Raw genomic sequence first — 14,846 nt, 5'->3', positions numbered from 1 at the left:
CCCAAAGAAAGTATAGTTTTATAGACTTGCTACTTAGTCAACTTTTATACTTTCATAAAGATGAAGCTGCTTTTTCTTGGAATAGGGCATATCATAAATCTACAGGAGAAATTACTTAGTTCACTATATTTGTTCATATATCAACACTCTCCTTATTCGGACTACTCCAATATTTTATAAAATTAGTTTTAAAGGTCTATCCAAATAATTTCAAGCTGGACAATTTTTGCTTTTCCTCTTTTGAAATGGCATGGGCTTCTCTCAGTTTCTCTGCATGGAAGACTTACTTTCAGCAATAAAATATTTTCAAATCATCCACAGAACTTGAAGGAAGTTATCGTAAAGGATAGAGTAGGCTCTCACTTGATGCAGCTTTTAATTTTAGGTGTATGAATATATATTTCCATTATATACATGTTTTACAACTAATCTATCTAAACTCCTACTAACAGACATATCAATTATTTCCATTTTTCACTATTATGAACCAACAGGTAAACATTCTTAAGAAGGCTCTTAGTGTACCAGAGAGAATACATCTTTAAGATAGGTATTGTATTAGTTCATTTTTAATGGTACTGATAAAGACATACCTGAGAATGGGCAATTTACAAAAGAAAGAGGTTTATTGGACTTATACTTCCACACGGTGGAATGCAGGGAGGAGCAAGTCACATCTTACATGGATGGTGGCAGACAAAGAGAGAGCTTGTGCAAAGAAATTCCCATTTTTTAAACCATCAGATCTCATGAGACCCATTCACTATCATGAGAACAGCGTGGGAAAGACCCATCCCCATGATTCAATCATCTCCCACCAGGCCCCTCCCATAGCACATGAGAATTATGGGAGCTGCAAGATGAGATCTGGGTAGGGACCCAGAACCGCACCACATCATTCAGTCCCTGGACCCTCCCAAATCTCTTATCTTCACATTTCAAAACCAATCATGCCTTCCCAACAGTCCCCCAAAGTCTTAACTCATTTCAGCATTAACTCAAAAGTCCACAGTCCAAAGTTTCATTGAGACAAGGCAAGTGCCTTCCACTTTTGAGCCTGTAAAATCAAAAACAAGTTAGTACTTCCTAGATACAACGGGGGTATAGGCATTGAGTAAATACAACAACTCCAAATGGGAGAAATTGACCAAAACAAAGGGGCTACAGGCCCCATGCAAGTCCAAAATTCAGCAGGGCAATCAAATCTTAAAGCTCCAAAATGATCTCCTTTGACTCCATATCTCACATCCAGGTCACACTGATACAAGAGGTACGTTCCCATGGTCTTGGGCAGCTCCGCCCCTGTGGCTTTGCAGGGTACAGCCTCCCTAATGGCTGCCTTCACTGGTTGGCACTGAGTGTCTGCAGTTTTTTCCAGGCACATGGTGCAAGCTGTCAGTAGATCTACCATTCTGGGATCTGGAGAATGGTGGCCCTCTTCTCACAGCTCCACTAGGCAGTGCCCCAGTAGGGACTCTGTGTGGAGGCTCTGACCCCACATTTCCTTTCTAGGCTGCCCTAGCAGAGGTTCTCCATGAGCACCTCGCCCCTGCAGCAAACTTCTGCCTGGGCATCCAGGCGTTTCCACACATCTTCTGAAATCTAGGCAGAAGTTCCCAAACCTCAATTCTTGATTTCTGTGCACTTGCAGGCTCAACACCACATGGAAGCTGCCAAGGCTTGAGGCCTGCACCCTCTGAAGCCACGACCCAAGCTCTATGTTAGCCCCTTTCAGCCATGGCTGGAGTGGCTGAGACATGGCACCAAGTCCCTAGGCTCCACACAGCACAGGGACCCTGGGCCTAGCCCACAAAACCACCTTTTCCTCTTAGGCCTCACGGCCTGTGATGGGAAGGGCTGCTACAAAGGTCTCTGACATGCCCTGGAGACATCTGCCACATTGTCTTGGTGATTAACATTCAGCTCCTTGTGACTTATGCAAATTTCTACAGCTGGCTTGAATTTCTACTCAGAAAATTGAATTTTCTTTTCTATCCCATTGTCAGGCTGCAAATTTTCCAAACTTTTACATTCCATTTCCCTTTTGAAATTGAATGCCTTTAACAGCACCCAAGTCACCTCTTGAATGCTTTGCTGCTTAGAAATTTCTTCCACCAGATACCCTAAATCATCTCTCTCAAGTTCAAAGTTCCACAGATCTCTAGCACAGGGGCAAAATGCTGCCAGTCTCTTTGCTAAAGCATAGCAAGAGTCACCCTTATTCCAGTTCCCAACAAATTTCTCATCTTCATCTGAAACAACCTCCGTCTGGACTTCATTGTCTATATCACTAACAGCATTATAGTCAAAGCCATTCAACAAGTCTCTAGGAAGTTCCAAACTTTCCCACATCTTCCTGCCTTCTGAGCCCTCCAAACTGTTCCTCCATCTGCCCATTACCCAGTTCCAAATTCACTTCCACATTCTCGGGTATCTTATAGCAATGCCACACTACCTCGGTACCAATGTACTGTATTAATCCATTGTCATATTGCTAGCAAGAAATATCTGAGACTGGGTAATGTATCAGGAAAGAGGTTTAACTGACTCACAGTTTTGCATGGCTGGGAAGGCCTCAGGAAACTTACAATCACAGTGGAAGGGGAAGAGGCACATCATCTTACATGGCAGCAGGCGAGAGAGAAAATGTGTGTGCAGCAGGAAATGTCAAACACTTATAAAACCATCAGATTTCGTGAGAACTCACTTGCTATCATGAGAACAGCACGGGGGAAACCACCCTCATGATCCAATCACCTCCCACCAGGTCCCACCCCTGACACACAAGGATTACAGGGATTACAATTCAAGATGAGATTTGGGTGGGGACACAGAGCCTAACCATATCGCATGGTATAGCAGCATATAAAAGATTCTAAGTTTTTCACTTTTATCAGATTTATTAAATTTTCCCAATCTTATAGCTATATAAATGAAATCATATGGTTGTTTTAACTTGGATTTCTCTGAATACTAATGAGTTAGAGTATTTTTTCAAATGTTTGTTATCATCCCTTAGAAAAATAAAGAGAAGAAAGAGACAGAGAGACAGAGATGGGATGGGGATGGGGAGAGAAGGGGATGACAGAGATTTGAAGAATGTCAATTACAATGTAAAAAATTTTGAATGGCACTTTTTATTAAATTATTTTCATTTAGATTTCAATATGTTTAAGTAACCAATTTACTGTATTAGTCTGTTTTTACATTGCTGTAAATATCTTTATATGTTTAAGTAACATATTGAAATCTAAAACAATTAAGATTTAAACCACAAAACAATTAAGTAAACTAAATTACACTTTGAATTTGTTCTTCACATTTAAGATGGCGAGCGCTATGCGGTGGTTTCTGACAATGATTTTCCATCAAAAACTGATTCAGAAAATTGCAAGCACTTACTCGAAGGCCAGAAATCCTCCTCATGGTAACCTGGCGGTTTGAATCATGGTGTCCAGACATTTGGTTTGGACCCGGAAACATGAAATCTCGTGTATTTTCGTCATACGTAGACAGTGTTTCACCCACTACAAGAAAGATATCCTATTATTCAAATTATAATAAAATATTCTATTTAGAAACAAAATCATCAAGTATGATATATCTACTGCCTGATGCCTTATTGAAATACCTGTTTTGGGTCATGTTTATTTTCTATGAAGGGAAAATTAAAATAAAGATATGTTAAAAATATTAACACATTTTCCTTTTTCAGAAACATACTACAAAAATATGAAGTTGGTCCAACATTTATATGTCAGTTACCATCTCCACATTGGTTTTTGTTTATTTGTTTTGAGACAGACTTTTTTTTTTTTTTTGAGATGGAGTTTCACTCTTTTTGCCCAGGCTGGAGTGCAATGGTGCCATCTCAGCTCACTGCAACCTCCACCCCACCCTGGGTTCAAGTGATTCTCCTCCTGCAGCCTCCTGAGTAGCTGGGACTACAGGCACGCGCCACCACACCTAGCTATATATTTTTAGTAGAGATGGGGTTTCAACATGGTGGCCAGGATGGTCTCAATCTCCTGACCTCATGATCTGCCCACCTTGGCCCCACAAAGTGCTGGGATTACAAGCATGAGCCACCGCGCCCAGCCAGCACTCTATTTTTCACATAAAATAAAAATTTGATTAATATAGATGTCATCTATAATCACAGAAATCAATATCAGAAATGAAACTAGCCTCTATATTTTAACTCTGCCTTCTCCAGGGAACTGTAACATTTACTACACAAGTAAGGTTTTATTCTCTTCCCTTCCCTAATAATATGCAACACACAAAAACAATGATAATTAACTACTTTATCAATAAAAATATATAGTTTTAGAAAAATCACAAAAACTTAAAAGTCAATTTTTATGACTGTCACAAAATATTTTAGAATGATAAGTTAGTTTCCATTTTCAATTATTAGTATTCAATTTTAGAACAATGTATTAAAGTGACATTTATGACAATCTTTCTGTATATATTATTTTGGTCTACTGACATTTTACACATAGTAGATCAACAATAGAAATTTGACACTGTTCTCAACTTGGGAAGAGGAGGATAGATGAGATTTTTTTTTGAGACGGAGTCTCGCTCTGTCACCCAGGCTGGAGTGCAATGGTATGATCTTGGCTCACTGCAACCTCTGCCTCCCGGGTTCAAGTGATTCTTCTGTCTCAGCCTCCCGAGTAGTTGGGATTACAGATGCCCACCACCACACCTGGATAATTTTTCTATTTTTAGTAGAGACGGGGTTTCACCATGTTGGTCAGGCTAGTCTCGAACTCCTGACCTCAGGTGATCCACCTGCCTCAGCCTCCCAAAGTGCTGGGATTGCAGGCATAAGCCACTATGCCCGGCCTGGAAAGATGAGATTTTGAAGTAAAAAAAATGTCACTGACATGAGTTCCCAAGTCAATTTACTTTATCAGTATATAATACACTATATTATATCCTTATCAAATAATATAGTATAATCAATATATAATATATTATATATTACATCAATTTATGATATCTTATATTGTATATATTACATCAATATATATTACCTGGTGGAACTAGCTGTATCAACTCGAACACTGCTGTATCATCTAAAAGTTTAAAGAAAAATTTCCTTAAATAAACAAATTAATAACAAAAAAATTACTTAATTTACCATGGGAGTGTCTAAAAGCCAAAGTAATCACTAGGTAGACTACATATATGTTTATATATTAGTATATAATGTACACTTCTTTTTTTTTTTTTGAGACAGGGTCCCACTCTGTCGCCAGGCTGGAGTGCAGTGGTGCAATCTTGGCTCACTGCAACCTCCGCCTCCTGGATTCGAGCAATTCCCCTGCCTCAGCCTCCCGAGTAGCTGGGACTACAGGTATGCGCCACCACGCCCGGATACTTTTTTTTTTTTTTTTTTTTGCATTTTAGTAGAAACGAGGTTTCACCATGTTGGCCAGGATGGTCTCGATCTCCTGATCTTGTGATCCACCCACCTCTGCCTTCCAAAGTGCTGGGATTACAGGTGTGAGCCACCATGCCCAGCCTAATGTATACTTTTATAAATATAAATTATGTCTATTTCTTAAGCAGAGTGGTGAGTACAGTGAGATACATTGACTCTTGAACAACTTGAGCGTTAGGGGCACCAACACCTGTGCCATCAAAAATCCATGTATAATTTTTGACTTCCCAGAATCTTAACTTGATAGCCTACTGTTGACCAGAAGCATTACTAGGAACATAGTTGATTAGCATATATTTTATGCTATATGTATTATATACTGTATTCTTACAATAAAGTAAGCTAGAGAAAAGAAAATGTTATTAAGAAAATCCTAAGGATGAGAAAACACATTTATGGTACTGTATTTATTTATACCATAAGTTTATATTGTCTGCTTACAAGATAAATTGTCTGTTTGAAATGGAATGCAACCACAGCTGTAGACCTCTATGTATGGTACATATCAAGCAATTCAACTTTTTCTTGTAATGTCATGAGTTTTCTCTGCTTCTTGAGAGCACTTCCACCATGACTAGTGAAACTTTGTGTGGGTCGCCTGAACTGATGAATTGCTGGAAGCTCAGTGCGGACAAGTGTAAGAGATTAAAACTCCAGAGAAATCCAATCATTGGGCTCTCAAGTTTTTGTTAAGTTTTACTTCCAGGAGTTCTACTAGGTTCTCACTATAAATACTGGAGAAAAATCCCCTCATATTTCCACCAGCAGGGAGAAGAGAAAAGAAACCATTTTGAAGTACGTCAGAGCATTCCATTCTTAACAAAACCTGACCTCAGGAGAAATTCTTTTTTCTACAGCCTCATCTACTGGGCTCATATCAGAGCCTAACCTATCTGAGAGAAAGAAAATACTTAACTCCAGCCAGCTCTGAACTTGACTTGTAGGAAGAAAATAACCCAACTCCAGCTCCCTCTAGCCTTCCATGTGAGAGAAGGGAAATACCCAACTACAGCCATATCTAGCATTCCACACAGGGGAAGGGAAAAACTCACTGCACCTCCCTCCAGCCATCCTGTCCAAACTAAGAGGGGAAAATCAGAAGCACCGGTGAAGGTCACAATTTAGGGGCATAGGCTCACCAAAAGACTGCAACCTGATCATAGGACTGTAGAACACCTCCCTCTCCTCACACCTTACATTACTAAAAGCTCTTTACCACAGTTCTATTCACTCAGTATAGCTTTCAGCAAATAAGTACATACTAAGTACAAATACTTACATAAGGCATACTACACAGCAAAAAAACAGTTTGAAGAGACTGAACAAGCATCAGACTCAGAGTCAGATATGGCAGGAATATTGGAATTACTAAATCATGAATTTTGAAAAACTATAACATGCCATGGGATCTAATGGAAAAAGGAAACAACATGTAAGAACAGCTGGATAATATAAGCAGAAAGAGACAGAAATTCTAAAAAAAAAAAAACTGTCAACCTGAATAACAAACAGCAAGAGGTTCTTTAAAGAAAATAATATTTATTCAGGAATAGGGCACTGAAATGGGAATAAAGGTGCCATAGTAAACTATATGTGCGTTCAGGGAAGCAAAGGAAGACAAACGGTTTTAAAGGGAATGTGAGGAAAATTACATAATTGTTTTGAAATGATTAGTCTTGACTACAAGTATCAATAACAAGGGTGATGACAGTCCAAGGTTGGACAGGAAGTTGCTGGGCAGATGTGCTCACGCAAGTAGTTTTTGGGTTAGGTTGCGATGGCCTTTGTGCAAGGCTTAGATTTTTATAGAGTCTTTTATGATAGTTTTGTTATCAGGCATATAAGTGTGAGAATCCTCCCTTCATAGCCTTTCCCCATATTCGTCAGGGGTTTTTTGGTGTTTTTGTTTTTTGTTTTTGTTTTTAACACAGACAACTTGATTTTGATTCTGACAATTTTCACAAATAAAAAAGAAATACTATAGATTGAAAACACTGTAATGGAAATGAAGAATGCCTTTGATGAACTCACTATTAGATGGGACATGGCTGAAGAAAGAATCTTAAAGCTTAAAGATATGACAACAAAAATTTCCAAAACTGAAAAGCAAACAGAAAAAAAGACTGAAAAAAAAACCAGAACAGAGTATTCAAGAACTCTGAGATGACAACAAAAGGTATAAATACACGTGATGAGAATATCAGAAAGAGAAGAAACAGAAAAAAAAAAAACACAGAAGTGCCTGAAGCAATAATGAAAACAAATTTCCTTAAATTAATATCAGATGCCAAACCAAAATACGGGAAGGTCAGAGAAGAGCAAAGAGAATAAATGCCCCCCAAAATATCCGTAGGCATGTCATATTCAAACTTCTGAAAATCAAAGACAAAAGAAAACTCTTGCACCAGGCACGGTGGCTCACACCTATAATCCCAGCACTTTTCAAGGCTGAGGAGCGTGGATTGCTTGAGCTCAGGAGTTCAAGACCAGCCTGGGCAACATGGCGAAACCCTGTCTCTACAGAAAATACAAAAATTAGCTGGGCATGGTGGCACGCACCTCTAGTCCCAGCTACTCAGGAGGCTGAGGTAGGAGATCACTTGAGCCAGGGAGGTAGAGGTGGCAGTGAACCAAAATCATACCCCTGCACTCCAGCCTGGGTGAAGGAGCGAGACTCTCTCAAAACAAAGTTTGAAAAGAAATGAAAAATCCTGAAAGAAGCCAAAGGGAAAAAATACTGAACCTATAGAAAAGCAAAGATAAGAAATACATCTGACTTGTCTCAGAAACCATTCAAGCAGAAGAGAGTAGAGTGAAATATCCATATATATAGATAAAAGGATATATGAGATTTGCTTCAAAATAATGATGTATGAAAAAATCAAATTCCTACAAAAAGAAAACATTTACATAACATATAGGAAAAAGTGAATACTCACATATGTATGTGTGCATGTGTGTGTATATTTATGTATGTGTATATATGTACACACATACAAATACACACAAATAAATAATATTTTATTTAAAACCTTACAACAAATAAAACACGTAAGCCAGATGACTGCACTGGTGAATTTATTTTCAAAATGCCAGTGATGTGCATACTCCTAGGAAACAGTAAAAGAAAGAATACTTCTCAACTTATTTATGAGCCCTGCAAAATCTTGATACTAAAACCTGACAAGGACCTTATAAGCAAAGAAAAACGACAGGCAATCTATTTCAGGAACAGAGATGCAAAAATCCTAAACAAAATATTATCAACTCAAATCCACTAATATACAAATATGGTTTAATATTAAAAAATAATGCAGCATAATTCACCAAATGAACAGAATAAAAGAGAAAAAAAGGTGTTTCATAAAATTTAACCACTATTTATGCTTTTAAAAAATCTCAGCAAACTAAGACTAGAAGGGACCTTTTTTAATGTGATACAGGCTTTCTACCAAAAACCTATAGCAAACATCATACCAAGTGGTGAAAGTTGAAACTTTCCCTCTGAGATAAAGAGTAAGACATACACTTCATTCATGGCTATCATTTACTTCAACATTTTACTGGAGTTCTGAGCCACTGTAATAAAGCAATAAAAATAAATTAAAAGATTTAACAACAAGAAAAGAGAAACTATGATGTTCATTATTTAAAGACAATGCAAACACAAAATGTTCAAAGTAATCTAAAGACACATTTCTTTTAAATTAACGTATATAGCAAAGTTGCTAAAACAAAGATAATATGCCAAAGTCAAATGTATTTTTATGTAACAGCAACAATTAGAAACAATCTTATAATCTGTTTTTTAAATGTGAAATACCTAGAACAATACTGAATGAAAGATGCTTAGACTGCGACACAGAAAAGTATCTACATTATCATGTATAATTAAAGAAGTTGAAAATTAATAGAGAAATATATATATTTGAGAGACATCAACAAATCACAATGTATGGAATTTATGAGTCTCAATTCAAACACAAGACTATTTTAAAAATTATAAAACAGGGAGGCCGGATGAGGTGGCTCATACCTGTAATCCCAGCACTTTGGGAGGCTGAGGTGGGCAGATCACAAGGTCAGGAGTTTGAGTCCAGCCTGGCCAATATGGTGAAACCCTGTCTCTACTACAAATACAAAAAAATTAGCCAGGCATGGTGGCACATGCCTGTAATCCCAGCTACCCAGCTACTTGGGAGGCTGAAGCAGGAGAATCGCTTGAACCTGGGAGACGGAGGTTGCAGTGACCCGAGATCTCACCACTGCACTCCAGCCTGGGCAACAGACAGAGCGAGACTCCGTCTCAAAAACAAAAAAAACAAAACAAAACAAAAAACATTTTTGTTTTTTGTTGTTGTTGTTTGGTTTTTTTTGTTTGATTTTGAACAACATCAACATCCATGTGAATGACTCATCCGATAGTTCTCTGACCTCCTCAAAGCCAGGACACCTATGGAAGGATTCTGATTATATAGTTACATACCTGATTCTTCTTTTACTAAAATGGATGTTCTTTTAAACAAAGGGTCTGTATTTTATGCATTTCTTAATTCTCTATATTCTATTTTAGTAATTGTGTCTGTACAGGTAATTTAAAAACATTTAAACTAATCTTAGTTATTATCATAGATCACTGGATAAGCAACTTTTGCTTAAAAAGACTTTTCTATCAACCCTCAAATAACACAATATATCCTATGAATACATCATGCTTCTTCTAATCTCATTATCAATAAATGGAAGAACAAAAAAGGGAAAATGCTGAAGTGGTACTAATATGAGTTTGGCTTCTATGAAACTTGACTGACCTTACAATAATTATAATGATTAAGCACAAAGCAAAATCCTGTCTTCTAGAAAATATCTGAGCATACAATAAAATTTCATTAGAAATCAAATGAATTTCTGGGCATGGTAGCTCACTCCTATAATCCCAGCACTTTGGGAGGCCAAGTCGGGAGGGTTGCTTGAGCCCTGGAGTTCGAACCAGCCTGGGCAACATGGCAAGAACCCATCCCTACAAAAAAAAAAAAAAAAAAAAATTAGCTGGGCCTGGTGGCATGTGCCTGTGGTCCCAGATACTTGGGAGGCTGAGGTAGATCACTTGAGCCTGGGAGGCAGAGGTCACAGTGAGCTGAGACTGCCACCGCACTCCAGCCTGGGCAACAAAACAAGACCCGGAAAAAAGCAAGAAAGCAAGAGAGGAAGGAAGGAAGGAGGGAAGGAAGGAAGAAGGGAAGGAAGGAAGGAAGGAAGGAAGGAAGGAAGGAAGGAGGGAAGGAGGGAAGGAGGGAGGGAGGGAAAGAGAGAGAGAGGAGGGGAGAGGGGAGGGGAAGGAGAGGGAGGAAGGAAAAGGAGAGAGAAGAAAGGGAAGGAGAAAGAGAAAAGGGAAAGGGAAGGGAAGAAGAAATCAAATGAGTTAAACAATGTTAGGATACGCTCAGTTTCTTAATTTTCCATATATACTAACACTATATTTTTCCTGAGGTCAATTACTCTGCAACCTCAACTATTTGAAAAACATGATTACAAACTAGAAAATACTTTAAAAACAAAAAACTTATGAGTAATCAAAACAGTGGTATTTACTACCATTTAAACAGTATCTTCTGTGTGTCAAGACTAAGCTTCTATTAGCTTCAAACAAATCCTCAAAACAACCCTAACAAGGTAAGTACTACCTCTATTTTACAGATAAAAAACAGAGACTAAAGGCTAATGTTATCAAAGATAACAGTTCCTGACCTCAGGTATTACTGTCTTCAAACCTGTGTTCTTTTCACTAACAACTCGACTAGAACTAGAAAATAGTGATTTACAAAATATACGTGGTATTTGAATGAGGAGTAGAATAAAGAAATAAGACAGTTGCTAGAGGGAGACAAGGATGAAGACAGGAAATATTTCTTTTTAGGGTGGAAATGTACAACATGTTTATATAGGGTAAGAAAGCAGCAACGAGAAAGACACTAAGGAAATGGGGCTTACGGGATACATCTAATGAACAAGCTCCTAGAGATGGCATGAGGAGATAAATAAAGAAGACATGTAAACAGAATAACTTTAAACAGAACAGAGAAACCTCGTCCTGTAAGACTGGGCAAAGATAAGTATGGGTAAGGGTAGGTTACTTTTAGGACAGAGCACAATAAACTTAGGCACATCACTACTATTACCTCAATTTTGGTCAGTGAAATGGGAAGTAATCATCTCTTCATCTTAAGAATACTAGAGTTTAAACAAGGGGACACCTGATATGAAAAATGAATATGTTTACAATATCAATGATAGAAATTAAAGAGAAAGTTTTCCAAGAAGTAAAAGGAGTTCAAGGTAGTAATGAGAAGCAATTTATGATGGTACTGATTTGAAGGTCATGAGAATCTATCAATCTGATACTATGAAATATATATTTGGTCTTCATCCCCCTCCAAAGGACTGTCTTTTTGTATGCCAATACTGACTGATAGCTTCAGGATGGGCCTCGTCACTGGAAAGACAAGAGTATCATTAGAGTTGGGACTTGCAGCACCCCCCACAAACTCTAGGAGGAGAGAGGAGTGGAGGGTCAAGTTGATCACCAATGGCCAATGGTTTAAACAATCATGCCTATGTAATGATGCCTCTGTAAAAACCCAAGAAGACAGTTTCTGAATAGCTAGCATGTGGAGGTTCCTGGAGGGTGGCTCATCCAGGGTGGGCATGGAAGCTCCGTGTCCCTTCTACTATACTTCATGCTATATATCTCTTCATCCATATTCTTTATACTAGCCTTTATAATAAACTGGTAAACATAGGTTTAAGTGTTCCTCTGAGCTTCGTAAGCTGCTCTAGCAAATTAGTCAAAGAGAGGATCACGGGAACCCCAACTTCAAGCCAGTCAGGAGGAAGTTCCAGCCTGGACTTGGGCCTGCTGTCTTTAGGGGCTGCAGGATATGAGGGACTAAACCCCTCAATCTGTGGGATCTGACACTATCTCCAAGTAGAAAGGGTCAAAATTAAATTGGAGGACGCTCAGTTGGTATCTGCTGAAGAAGTTTATTGCTTGCTTGGTGGTGGGGAGAACCCCTACCACTTTGGTCACAGAAGTCTTCTTCTGTGTTGATGATTGTTGTGGTAAAAGAGAATAGAGAAAAACATGGCTTGAAGCAACAACAAACTAACCTAGTATAAGAGCCAGGGAGGCAAGTTGCAGCATTGACCCAGTAATAGACGCTTATTAAGAATCTACTACATGTTAGCTTTGATGTGACATTTGATATAATGAAATAAATAAGGTAAAATAAGATGTAGAAAGAAAGTTTCACAGCAGAATACTATTGAGCCATGAAAAAGAATGAAATCTTATCATTTGCAATAACATGCATAAACCTAGAGGACATTATGTTAAGTGAAATAAGCACAACACAGAAAGAAAAAATGATGCATTATTTCACTCATTGGTGAAATCTAAAAAAAACTATGATATAACAGAAGTAGAGAGCAGAATAGTAATAACCAGAGGTTGGGTAGGTTAAGAGGAAGAGAGGATGAGGAAATACTGATTGATGAGTACAAGATTACAGTTAGATAGGATGGACTAATGCTGGTGATCTATTGCACAGTAGGGTGACCATAGTTATCAACAATGTATGGTATATTTCAAAATGGCTAGAAGAGAGGCCTCTGAATAGTCTCAGCAAAAAGAAACAATAAATGTTTGAGGTGCTAGATATGCCAATTATCCTAATTTGATCATTACACAATGTATAAATGTATTAAAATTTCATATGATGCCCTATATATATGCACAATTATTATGTCAATTAAAAATAAAATAAAACTTGAAAAAAAAAGAAAGCTTCAATGTAACCAACACAAAAAGAACAAATCCTTTTAAGTAGCCATGTTATATTTGATCTCTATCTTATATGTTCAAGGAAAAAGTCAATAAATTCCAAGAACCAGTAGTATTATAAGCCACATCTTATGGTTATATTGCAAACTAATAATATTTTTAAGATCATTAAGCCAATCGTAAATAAATATTTGAAATAGATTGAAAAGACTTAAGACATAATATGAAAGTACAGTAGAATGACTGAATATAAGATAAATATATTTTTGTCACTTTACTATATATCAACCCCACCTTCCCTTAAAAACAGAAAAGAGAAAAAAAGAAAACAAATTGGGTGAAGAATCTTACTCTCAAAAGCAGCAAGAAAAATATAATAGTTAAAAACAAATATAGTCAGAAATATACAGCAAATATACACATACACACAGTCCCCAAAACATTAGTAGTAACAAGCTGGAAGAAAACAAGTTTAAATAAATCAATATTCATCACATATTTGGATGGGAAGAATGGAAATGTAAAAATGGCAATTCTCCCAAAATAAAATTAAAGCTCAAAGAGATTTATCTTAGACCTTCAAAAATGATTCAAAGTTCATCTAGAAAAATAAATATGCAGGAATATGAATGTGTGTATCAAATGGAAAGAATATACATCATAGAAAGCTGTAATGCTTAACTATGCATTATCAGTCCAATACAGATTTGGAATAATGAAACAGGCATAATGGGGGGAAAGGAGGATGGGAGAGTATGTGAGAGAAGAAAATATATTAAAGAGAAACAGATTTCTGCTTCTATAATGACAATTTACACAAAGCAGACCAATCATTCTAAAAAGATTAAGAAAATCTGGACAAATTATTTTTTAAAATCTGCCTGTATTCACAGAGATGCTAATAAGGCAGTGACAAATGACAAAGCCAAGATCTGGGAGAAGGCAAAGCCAGGGAGATGAACCAGACATTGAAGCTGCTTTCTCCCTAAGAGCATCTGCTAATTCTGGAAAAGAGAAATGAAAGACTGGAAAAGCTGAGCTGAGATTTTTATGGTCTCACAGACTAGAAGCAGAATATGAGTGCAGGGTCTACCAAGAAGAGGAAGCCTTTATAAAGTCTCTTCAATTTGGATAGGGCCCCCAAAAGACAGGATCATAGGAATAAGGATTAACTCAAAAGAACCTGGTCTTTACAAGGACTGAAGTCCATCTTCAAATAATCTCAATGCCTGACACTGGATTGATATCATCAAGGATTGCTAGTACTACTAGCAACCTACTATAAACAAATAAAAAGCAAACATAAAGCCTATCTGGAGAAAGAGAACAAGATACTACACCTTCAATTATTTTTACAATTTTTCACATACAACGCCACATATTCAAAATTAACCATGAATGGTACAGTTAATTTTGGGGAAGTATTCAGCAATGTCAACTAAAAACAGGCATACATCTACCCTATGATTCAGAATCATATACCCATAAGAATATACCAAAAGAACTAAGTATATCTCTTTACCAAAAGATATTTATAAGAATGCTCAC

At 37.4% G+C, this 14,846-nt stretch overlaps 1 protein-coding gene across 13 annotated transcripts in view; it reads right to left on the bottom strand.

The window, feature by feature from the left end:
* SPATA6 (spermatogenesis associated 6) overlaps positions 1-14,846 on the bottom strand; it is a 208,876-nt gene that overhangs the window by 144,124 nt on the left and 49,906 nt on the right. For 9 of the 13 annotated variants that reach the window (XM_055093204.2, XM_055093200.2, XM_008954954.5 and 6 more), the window contains 2 exons: positions 5,049-5,090; positions 3,403-3,527 (listed from right to left, as the gene is read on the bottom strand). In XM_055093204.2, the coding sequence (XP_054949179.2) occupies positions 3,403-3,527; positions 5,049-5,090 (167 nt within the window). Of the gene's footprint in view, positions 1-3,402; positions 3,528-5,048; positions 5,091-8,935; positions 9,038-14,846 lie in introns of those variants that run through there. The other 4 variants (XM_063601222.1, XM_055093193.2, XM_055093176.2 and 1 more) reach the window with 2 other exon arrangements.

This window comes from Pan paniscus, chromosome 1 (genome assembly GCF_029289425.2).
Source record: "Pan paniscus chromosome 1, NHGRI_mPanPan1-v2.0_pri, whole genome shotgun sequence".
NCBI classification, from domain to species: Eukaryota; Metazoa; Chordata; class Mammalia; order Primates; family Hominidae; genus Pan; species Pan paniscus.
This window is presented reverse-complemented; position numbering and strand designations above follow the sequence as displayed.